The sequence below is a fragment of the Leucopleurus acutus genome (genome assembly GCF_964270905.1).
Source record: "Leucopleurus acutus genome assembly, chromosome: 16".
Lineage (NCBI taxonomy): Eukaryota > Metazoa > Chordata > Mammalia > Artiodactyla > Delphinidae > Leucopleurus > Leucopleurus acutus.
The window spans coordinates 42,509,147-42,519,716 of NC_139158.1; the positions used below are offsets into that span (position 1 = coordinate 42,509,147).

At 45.3% G+C, this 10,570-nt stretch overlaps 2 protein-coding genes across 2 annotated transcripts in view; one reads left to right on the forward strand and one right to left on the reverse strand.

Moving 5' to 3' along the window:
- Nucleotides 1-2,259, forward strand: part of XRN2 (5'-3' exoribonuclease 2) — an 80,280-nt gene extending 78,021 nt beyond the window's left edge. Inside the window, exon 30 of the mRNA XM_082856291.1 lies at nucleotides 1,722-2,259. Within this exon, the coding sequence (XP_082712417.1) occupies nucleotides 1,722-1,787 (66 nt within the window). The 3' untranslated portion in view covers nucleotides 1,788-2,259. The remainder of the gene's footprint in view (nucleotides 1-1,721) is intronic.
- A 6,352-nt stretch (nucleotides 2,260-8,611) lies between these two features.
- NKX2-4 (NK2 homeobox 4) lies at nucleotides 8,612-9,992 on the reverse strand (the record flags this gene model as incomplete). Its single annotated transcript, XM_082856190.1, has 2 exons — nucleotides 8,612-9,222; nucleotides 9,539-9,992. 2 exons carry the CDS (start codon nucleotides 9,990-9,992, stop codon nucleotides 8,612-8,614), a joined length of 1,065 nt encoding a protein of 354 aa, XP_082712316.1.
- Between the last annotated feature and the right edge of the window lie 578 nt (nucleotides 9,993-10,570).

Below are 10,570 nucleotides of genomic sequence, written 5' to 3' on the forward strand. Positions count from 1 at the left end.
TGCCTCAGTCTGTTTGTCCCCCAGCCATTTGACACCCTGGCCAGTACTTACATGCTTTTTAATCAAACGCTTGCCAGAGAACAGGATCTGAATGCCATGATTCAGAATGTGTGCTATTCCTGGAGTTGGCACCTGTGGTGATGTGAAGTGGTTTTTAAATTGCTTACCTGGTGTCGCCTACAGCCTTTTGCAGTGCTTCGAATATTAATTTTCTAACTCAGGTTCTTGCCATGTGTCCCTTTGTTCTGCCAGCTGAGAAAAATCTTCTGCCAGCTAAGAAAAATCTTTTTTTTCCACGCTTTTTTGGTGTATTCTTACAAGTCTCAGTTCACTTTACAAGAAAGTAATCATCTTGTCTTTTGAGAGAATTTTGTTACAGTTCTTTAGAATCAATTTGTAGAATATGACTTTGCATACTCTCAGCCCGAGATCTCTACAGATGCTATTGGTAGGTTCAGTAGATTGAGACTATTTATGCTGCTAGTGTGAAGGGGACACTGGGCCAACTAAATGATGAATATTTTTGAAAGGAAGGCACACTTGGAACTAGAAGAAGTTCTGGAGGAAGTTCAGTCCAATCACCTCATTTTTCCAAGTCAGGAGTCGAAAGCTTAACCCTCCTGCCTCTGGGTTGGGCAGCAGAGCTGGGGACGCCTGTGACTTCGGACCCTAGTTCAGCGCCTCCCCTGCCTCCTTTAGGGGAGCACGTCCCTTTAAAGGAGCCTTCTGCTGTTACACGAGGTAAAATTCTTATTCACTTAGGAGATGCAAACTGGTTGTACATTATAATTCTTTTAGGACCTTTTGGAAATACATTTCTTTCTTAAGTCTTTTTTCTGTGGAGATTTTTTTTTTAAAATTAAATCAGAATTTTGAAGCGCTGTTAAATTGTAGAAGTTTATTGTTAAAAGCAGTAAAATTATGACTTCATTATATATTTAGTGGAGTTTATATGACTAAACAAGTCCTTAGCCTACATTATGACCTTGAAGGACTACATGTTATATTCATGTTATAATTTAAACTAGTGAAGCGCTCTGAGTGGCAACATGGGGAAGGCGGTCCATTTCAGAATCCTCCATAGAAAGGGAATTGTGATGGGAGACACATCACATTTACCTTCAGGTTGTACAGAAATGTTATTTGCAAGCATATTAGGAACTGTTATGAATATTGCCAGTAATTGATTATGTAATAACCTAATGTGGTACACTATTATTTATAGCTAAACAAACAAAAAACCCTAAAATTAATAGTTCATTAGGCCTCAACTGATGCAGCAAGCTCCTGCCTTTGTTAAGCAAAACGACTTTCCTGGTATATAATATGTGTGTGTGAAGATGATGTGGGCACCTTACCACAGTGTGGCTTGAATTACTAGCTGGGGAGGGGGTGGTAGGGAGAATTGAGAATGACAAGTGTTTTACACAGGACACTTAACGATCCTTCATTTGTGTGCATTTTAAGGAATTTCTCAAGCGCTTGTTAAGGCTTGTTTGGTTAGTTATCAGTGATAGCATTTATGCTGATGTCCCACTTTGCATGCAGCTTTCTATGAAGCTGCAGACCAAAAGCACCCGTTCAAGGAGACCTTCCATGTGATATACCTGTGAGACATATTCACCTTCTTTATAGTGTGTTTTTCCACAGAGAAGTAAGATTAGTTTCTTTGCAGGAGTGTTAATCCAGAAGATAAACTCTCTCTTTTGCTCTTTTTTCAGGGATATCCCAGAGAAGGAAGGAAATACCCTTTGCCACCACCTTCAGGAAGATACAGTTGGAATTAGGCTTTTGTAAAGCTTTCCCAAATCCTTTCATCATTCTACAGTTTTATGCTATTTGTGGAAAGATTTCTTTCTCAAGTAGTAGTTTTTAATAAAACTACAGTACTTTGTGTATTTCTTTTAACTGTGTATATTTCTACTGATCCGATCTCACTGTTTTATGTTGCTTTCCAAAGATGTGTGTTGCATAATACAGTGGATCTGAATTTATTATTGCTTGTAAAACACATTTGATGGAACAGGAATACTGGTTTTTCATTATGTTCAAAAATCAAACCAGCTGTGGATTTCAAAACACAGTGGTATTCTAGATCATCTAAGATCCATGCTGATTTTTAATGCACAATTGGGTATGAACTATTGAGCTGGAACTCTCAGCTAACTAGAGTGTATATTGTTCAGTATTTCTTTGGGAACATTTCATTAATGTACTTGTCATATGGAAATTTCTGGACTTTAGTAAAAAAAAAACAAACTTAAAACCCTGGCCTCTTGTTTTTCTTTTACAGTATTTAAACTTTGAAAATCTTGGCCAAGCATGTGGTTTTTTTTTTTTTTTTTAATTTTTTATTTTTTTTTTGCGGTACATGGGCCTCTCACTGTTGTGGCCTCTCCCGTTGTGGAGCACAGGCTCTGGACGCGCAGGCTCAGCGGCCATGGCTCACGGGCCCAGTTGCTCCGCGGCATGTGGGATCTTCCCGGACCGGGGTACGAACCCTGCATCGGCAGGCGGACTCTCAACCACTGCGCCACCAGGGAAGCCCTTTTTGTTGTTTTTTAATCAGTATATCAGAAAACAATTTATTTCTACAATTAGATGTCAAAAGAAAATCAGTGAAGAAGTAGATTTTAAGAGGATATGGTCAGCAAGACAACCCAACCGACCCATGTATGTGTCTGCTACTGATTTGGCAAATTATAAAATCTTCATGAGAATAAAGTATTTACGTTTTACAAATTTCATTTAGATTTATACTGCAGTTTTAAGGACTGGTTTTAAATCTCTAAGAAAAGTTGAAAAATTCCGGGGAGTGGTTATGAGTGAAATAGGTGAGAGGGATTGAGGTACAAACTTCCAGTTACAAAATAAATGAGTCATGGGATGGAATGTACAACATGGGGAATATATTCAATAATATTATTTTTGTGTGGTGACAGATGGTAACGACTTATTGTGGTGATCATTTTGTAATGTATAGAAATATCGAATCATTATATGCACCTGGAAGTAACACAGTGGTGTAGGTCAGTTGTACTTAAGTTGAAAAAACACTACACAGAACCCAATGGGAGGGCAGAAAGAAAGAAAGAAGAAAGAAAACTTAAAAAGTTTAATTCCTAGCTAAATTGCCGATGTTCCTTGGCAGGTTTTTGCATTATTTCACAATAGATTCCAATTTGTACTTATCTTTTTCTTGCTACTAAGCACACTATAATTCCTTACATTTACGCTTGCAGTTCACGTGCAGCACTTCCATATGCATTTTCCTTGCCACAACCAACCCAGACACACGTATGAAGACTTGCTGCCTTGTTTCCACCTTTCCATTGTAGCCTCAGATTGTAAAGTAAGGTTTCTCTCTGACTTTCTGACCTCGGACATTTTTGCTTTAGTATTCTACAAAGGCACACTTGTTAATCTTAAATCTATTCAGAAAAAGTCCCACCTTAAACCTTGGATAGGAAGGTATTTTGAAGCTATTGAGTTCATTGCTGATGATGGGTGAATAGAGCAGGGTCCTTTATTGTTGAGGTAAAGAGTCTCTCTGCTGGGAATTAACACAACCATTATATATTACTTCACAATACATTAAAGTGGGAATAATACCTTCTGTTAGATTTCTCTATCTTCCAAATACTGAAAATGTATAGCGCCTAAATCAGTATTGCATACTCCAAAGGAGCCCACATACATGTCTTACTTAGTGTACAGAGCTTCCTAAGTACACCATACCCACACTTCTGCAGAACCTATATTTTCTCAGATCTTTAATTTTGGTCTAGTTTTTGTTTTAAGCTATCGTGAGTGTGTCTAAAATAACTTTCTGATTTGGCTCTTTCACCATTACATGTAACGGATCAAAACAAGTTTGAAAATTAATGTTTAAAGTGTTCTGAAGACACCTAAGCAAAAAGCCTGATGGAAAAATTAAGCCGGCTAGAGTCCCACTAGCCGGTGGTGAGACCTCGCTTCCTTCCCTCTCCGTACTCTGCATCTCTTTCTAACTTGTCCCCACGTTTGAATCTCCCAGAAAAATGCCCTGTTATTTCAACAAGTACACGCTTTTTAGAACTTTAAATGGCATGTTTAAAGCTATAACTATCCCCTCCATGTTCGGGTGTAAAGTCAACGGGTCAATTTTATGTAATTAACTCCACTGTAGTATGTTTACGTAGGGCCAAGTTTTTTCAGGGTCTCATTAAAGATTTGTAAGAATCTTAGAACCTGGAAACAGCCCGACTTCATCGCGGCGCTAAGAGCCCATGGTGAGCAGCTGTCTTCCCCGTAGGGTCCAGTGAGGCAAAGCCTTAGAGCCCACGGCCATCCATCGGAAGCTCTGTCCGGCCGCCGTGCAGCGTCGGGGAGGCAGGCGGGGAGATGACCGGCAGGCAGAGCCCGAGTCAGGGCCGGGCGGGCGGGCTCGGGGGGCGCTCGGCGGGGGCGGGGACGCCCGCGGCCCCGAGGCTCGGGGGACCCGGCATCCTAGCCCGGATCCCCGGCCGGACCCCGCGCCGCAGCTTCTCCGCCAGCCCAGCGTCGTCTCAGCTCCGCACGCGTTCGAATACCGGAACCTGGACGGAAAGAGCGGAAAGGGTCCTCCCCCGAGGCTGCTGATTTAAGTTCCAAGCCTGAACGTAAGCGAATTTCGCTTTGCTTCGAAATTAGAATGTAGACATTCTCCGAAGTCACCTGGACGCCCGGTTCACAGGCGGCTTGCGGCCCCGGCTGCATCCCGCTCGTCGGCGCCGCTTCCCGCCCCCAGGGCGGCCTGGAGCCGACCCACCGGACGCGTGCCCGCGAGCGACGGCTCTGCTACTTCTAACCGGGAAAAAAGTAAAACTAATGAAGTAGCAAACGCCCCACTCGGGGTGAAGTGAATGCCTGCGTTGCTTGTTGTCTGACACCGTATACATGCACGAGGGCCAAAGAGGAACATGCTTTAATTTGTGTGTGTGAAATGGGAATGGAGCTATTCACTACTCCAAAATAGCTTGCACAACTTAGACTTGGGCAAATTTGTGGTTGAACTTTTATTAGAAATCATTTAAGCAACTACTGAAATAAGAGGTTACATGGAATTTAGAAACTGAAATAAAAGGCATTTCATTCAACTGCAGGTAAACATTCTAAAGCAAAGACAAATGAAACCAAAACACCTCTTTCAGAAGCTTCCATTTAAGCTTACCTCCAGGCTTAAAAATAATGACATAAAAGTGATCTTAAAATCACAAAGTTATCTTAATACTTACTGGAGAGAGCGAAATTCCTGACTTCAAGTCTTCTTTGAATCTTGTCCAGATGCTCACCAATTCTCACTAGCAAAAGTCTATTTATTTAATTCAGTTTTAATAAAATGTATCCTACTGCCCTGTCTCATTGTATTTGGGCATGGCAAGTAGCAGTTATTTTTAAAAACTGGACTAGTAATTAATATACAGGGTTTTATCCACACGTTAGTGTTATATTAAACAGTTGGGCAGTATCATTCATGCTTTGAACTACATCTGAAATTTATACTGCCACTACACAGTGCACTATCTGATGCACAAATTCATAGCTAAAAATCCAATCAATGGGTCTTTATGTGACTACGGTTCACCAATTTATTCTAAAAGTTTATAAATCATCAGTATTCAATGCAGCTAACAAAGCAAGTCTTTGGAAGTTGCTTGCATTTAGTGAACAGGATTGAGTCTCTGATTTGCTTTAAATTGAAAGTAAACAGTCGATAGCAGAATGGAGTTTGAACACAACATCTGTGTTGATAAAAGTCTGATTGACTTACTTGTTCTGACCATTAGGTTTTAGTTCTAAGCAAAGCCTTAAATAGAAGACAACTGGGTTTCACACACCATCCCCCCTTCCATATACAAAACACCCTTCCTGTATCCTTCAACATTGCGCTCACACACACATACACACACACACCCCGCTTTAATTTACATCCCAACACAGATTTCAGAAAAGTACCTGCAATCCCTGCCGTTCCTCTCTGCAACTTTGATTCTGGATCTTGGTTTCTGTGCCTCAATTGGAAAAGATACGTTAGAATGCTGTAAAACTCCAAAACATTTAGGAAAGTGTCACATCTGCAGTTAGCATTTCTGAAACCGCGTTTTACTGTGGCCTCTGCGAAACTTTGGAGGGGCTTTGTTCCACTTAGACCCTGCGCCAGCCCTCCCTCTTGGTCGTGAAGACACTTATCCTCCTCTTCAGTTAATGAGTTTCACCTAGTCTGGCCGTTTGTGTTTTTATAAAAGATCTGCAAAGCATTAATTGCAAAAGAAGAAAAAAGCTCTTGTTTTGCATTAATCAGAATGTGGAATTCTATAATAAAAACATTTTCTATTTTAATGTTTCAAAATCAAACCTTGTCCTAATTTCAGGATGTGCACACATAAACTCAGTAAGTTTCTGGGTATAGAATGTTAAGCCCTCTGCAGCAATTACTTCTGGCTTGGGTCCTTTACTATTTAAAGGAACACTGAAAGGAAAAAGATATGCCTGTACCAAATACACTTTCAGAAAATATTGTATAAAGAAGGCTGTTTCTTCTTAATGGTCTTTTTGATAGAGAGTTCCCTTAGTCTAAGGGATTTTTTGTTCCAGAAATTAGCAAGGAAAAAACTGTCCACGAAGATTTATTTTCTTTAAATATGTTACTTGGACCCCTTAGTCCCATAAGCTATTCTTGCTTTTGTTGAGTATTGGGCTGTAAAAAAAAAAATTACAAACCATGTGAACTTTTAGAACATGTTTTCTAGAAGTAAAATTTCAGAATCTGAAGGAATCCGATCAATATAAACAAGCATTTTGAAATGTGGCACATCAGTAATAGTTATGCTAGCTTGGCTAATATTTTGAAAGTCAATTTTATTAGTATGCAAAAACCCAAACTGGGAAAATTTCCTTCAGGTGTATTGCACCATTGTCATACTATTTTTTTCTGCTTATTTTTTTATGTAAAATGTTTTAAAAATCAGTTACCATTTTACAAAAATGCATTCACAGCCCCTTGATAAAGACTGATCCACTTGCTTCTTTAGTGTTTCGGGTTTTTTTTTTCTTTTTGTGGAAGGAACTGGAGTTTTTAATTACTATTATTATTATTTACTATATAAAATACATTTAGAGAAAGTGCAACTTTTAAAACACCTTCTTAAAGAATGCACTTTGCACATTCAGAAAAACACCCAAACAGTGAAGTTAAATAAAATGTTTTGCTTCAAACTATAATTCTAAAACTTCAAATGTAGAAGAGCTTTAAGGTCTCTGGTAGATGTTTTGGTCATTTATAAATCACGTTTTATCCATGTTAACGTCTTTAATTTTTCTTCATTTCATAAGCTCACGTTCTTCAGCTTTTTAGTATTTTTACTCCGCTACCAGTTCTTTAAATCATGAGTCAACTGAGCTGTGTTGTCACATCATGCCAAGTAGTGTTAAAAAAAAAAACAAACCTATACAACTTAGTGTAAAATAAATGACCATTTGACTCTTACCAAAAAAAAAGTACTTAAGGTTCTTTTAAGTTATATTTAAATATCCTTTTGAAACACAGGAAATATAAATCATCATATTAAAGAGTAAATACATTATTTGTACAAGAAAACACCAACAAAATCGGTGTGTAACCCCTATTAAGTTCTAAATATGAAAAAATTATAAATATTTTAGTTACTTATTCTTTACATACTGATTACAATTCAGTAAATCACCTTATTCTCTTCTTGACATGCTTTCAAACAGGTTAATTAATTGATGTCTATCTTAGGAATTTTGCTTACTTGTTCTAATGTTTTATCACGGTATTCAAATTAAGATAAGCAAATACCTTAGAAAGAGTAAATAACATGTCTACAGAAAGACAGGGTGTCATTTATTTTATCCATTCATTGGGGAGACCAGTTTCCATATAAAAAGTAGCTTACAACCCTTCTTTCTTTTGATGAACTGCGTATTAGGGGGAAAATCCTCTTTTAGGGTAATACACAAACACTCATTGCCAAATAATGATCAAAACATTTAAAAAACAGCATTAAATTTAAAAGGCTATATCAATTCGTATAAGCGATATTTTGATTAAGTTTATTCCATTTCTGTAAATGGCAATAACTCCTCTGCAATAATGTTGCTATGTGCATGATCCACCTTGAGCTACAATTAAATTTACTTTCCATCAAACATTAATGAAATTGCACTTAAGGGGAGGGGGATTCGAAAATTAATCTCCCAAGGTAAGTTCCACTCCAAGAAGAATTCATTGCTAAAGCTGGGTTGGTTTTTAGAGCAACAAACACCAACGAAGTCTCCAACGTTTAAAACTCTGAGAGCTTTGGTTAGGAACGTGGTGGATCTGGATTCGGCCGGCTTTTCACATAATTTAGGAACCTCTGGAAGGAGGAAATAACCACCTCAACCACCTCAAAGCCCCCTGGCGCGATGCTCGTGATTCGATCCTGGGGCTGTCGCGTCCCCACACCCAGTAGTAAGGTTCCGCGCCCGTCCGCCTCCACGACCCGTCCGTCCGTTTGCGAGCTCCGCGTCCGCCGTCGGTCCAAGCCGACCCTCAGGCGTCACGAGGGACCCCGCCCGGCCCGCGCCGTCACCACGTCCTGCCATAGAGCAGGTTGGCGCCCAGCGCGCCGCCGCCGTAGTCCCCAGCCGCCGCGTCCAGGGCCGCCAGGCCTCCCCCCGGGCCGTGCAGCGCGGGCGGGCTGGGCGACAGCTCCTCCAGCTCGGGCGCGGGCGTCGGCGCGGGCGGTTGCGGGCCGGCCTGGCCGGGCGTCGGCGTGGCCGCGCCGTTCTGGCAGGGCTTGCCGTCCTTGACCAGCACGGGCACGGCCACGCGGCGCGGGGACGGCGGCGGCGGGCCCAGGCCGACCTCCTGCTGCAGCTGCTGCGCCGCCTTGTCCTTGGCCTGCCGCTTCATCTTGTACCGGTGGTTCTGGAACCAGATCTTGACCTGCGTAGGCGTCAAGTGGATCATGCTGGCCAGGTGCTCGCGCTCGGGCGCCGATAAGTACTTCTGCTGCTTGAAGCGCCGCTCCAGCTCGTAGACCTGCGCCTGCGAGAACAGCACGCGGCGCTTCCTCCGCGGCGGCGCCGCCGCCGCCGTATGCAGGGGCGCCAGCGACTTGGCGGCGTCCGCGATGCCCGGTAGCGACCCCATGCCGGCCACATTCACTCCCGCTGACGGCCCCATGAACCTGGAGACTGGGGAGGGGCCCAAAGGGAATGCCAGTCAGCCGCCACCCAGCTCGCTTCACACCGCTGCAGCCGCGACGCCGGCGTGGCCCCGGCGGGTCCCAGGACGCCCCGCGCGCCCAGGGGCCCAGCACCCCCCGCGCGCGCAGGGGCCCAGGACGCCCCGCGCGACCCCCGCCGGGTCCCAGCGCCCCCCGCGCGCTCAGGGTCCCAGGACACCCCGCGCGCTCCGAGCCCGGTCCCAGCGCCCCCCGCGCCTCGGACTGTGGCGGGAAAAGCCCGCGCGGTCCGCTGCCCTCCGTCCCGCGTTCCCGGCCCCGCTCACTTGACGAGAAGCGCGGGTCCGGGTTGGCGCCGTACCAGCCGGTGGCCGCGGCGGCCGCGCCGCTCCGCATGCCGTCCGTGTAGGCGGGCAGCTCGCCCATGTTGCCCAGGCCGCCGTTGCAGTAGCCACCCATGGCGCCGTGCGGGAACTGCGGGACGCCGGGCGGCATGTGGTAGGTGGCGGCCGCCGCCGCCGCCGCCGCCGCCGCTGCCGCCGCCGCCGCCGCGTTGTGGCCCGCCATGGCGTGCGGGGGCTGCATGCCCGCCACGGCCGCCGCTTGCGAGGAGGGCCCGGTCGGCGGCGCGCGGTAGGCGGCGGCCGCGGCCCCCAGAGGCGCCCCCAGGCCGGGCGGCGCACCGTCCATGGCGCCGCCGAACTTCTTGTAGGTCTCCTCGATGGGGCTCAGGATGTCGGACACGGAGAAGGGCGTCGTGTGCTTGGGGCTCAACGACATGGCTCGGCGGACGGCCAGGTAGGGGGGGCCGGGGCGGGCGGGACGCGGCGGCCGTGGGTCGCCGCCACCTGGGCCGGGGCGGCAGCGCCTGTGACCAGGAGTCGGCGGCGCGGCGAGCCCCCGGAGCTGCGGGATCTGGGGTTTATTTTAGTCCCGCGCCAGGTTTACGACAGACTCGGGGGGCGGAGCAACATCGCACACGAGCAAACAATGGTCATTGACATCTTTTTCTCTCGGCCCCCCACCTCCCCATAGTGGAGACAAAAAAGGTAAAGGGGGCAGTTGGGTGTTTCTTGAAAAGATCACTCCCCTTTGCTTTCTCCATGCTTCCCGCCTCCATCCCGGCCGTTATCCCAACCCTGGAGCACCAGAAATAGAAACTCCGAGGCCGGCGTCGAGGCTTGAAGTGAAGGATTCTGCGCCTCTGCCGATCCAGACCCCAGTTTTCCTAAAACTACTGACTTCGTAGCAAAGTCCAGTGTAATTGGGGAGGGGGTATGTGGTGTTAAGTTGAGGGGGGGATGGTGCAGGGCTCGCCTATTCGTCTCTAGCTACCAGCCTCTCACTCGCTCCATCAT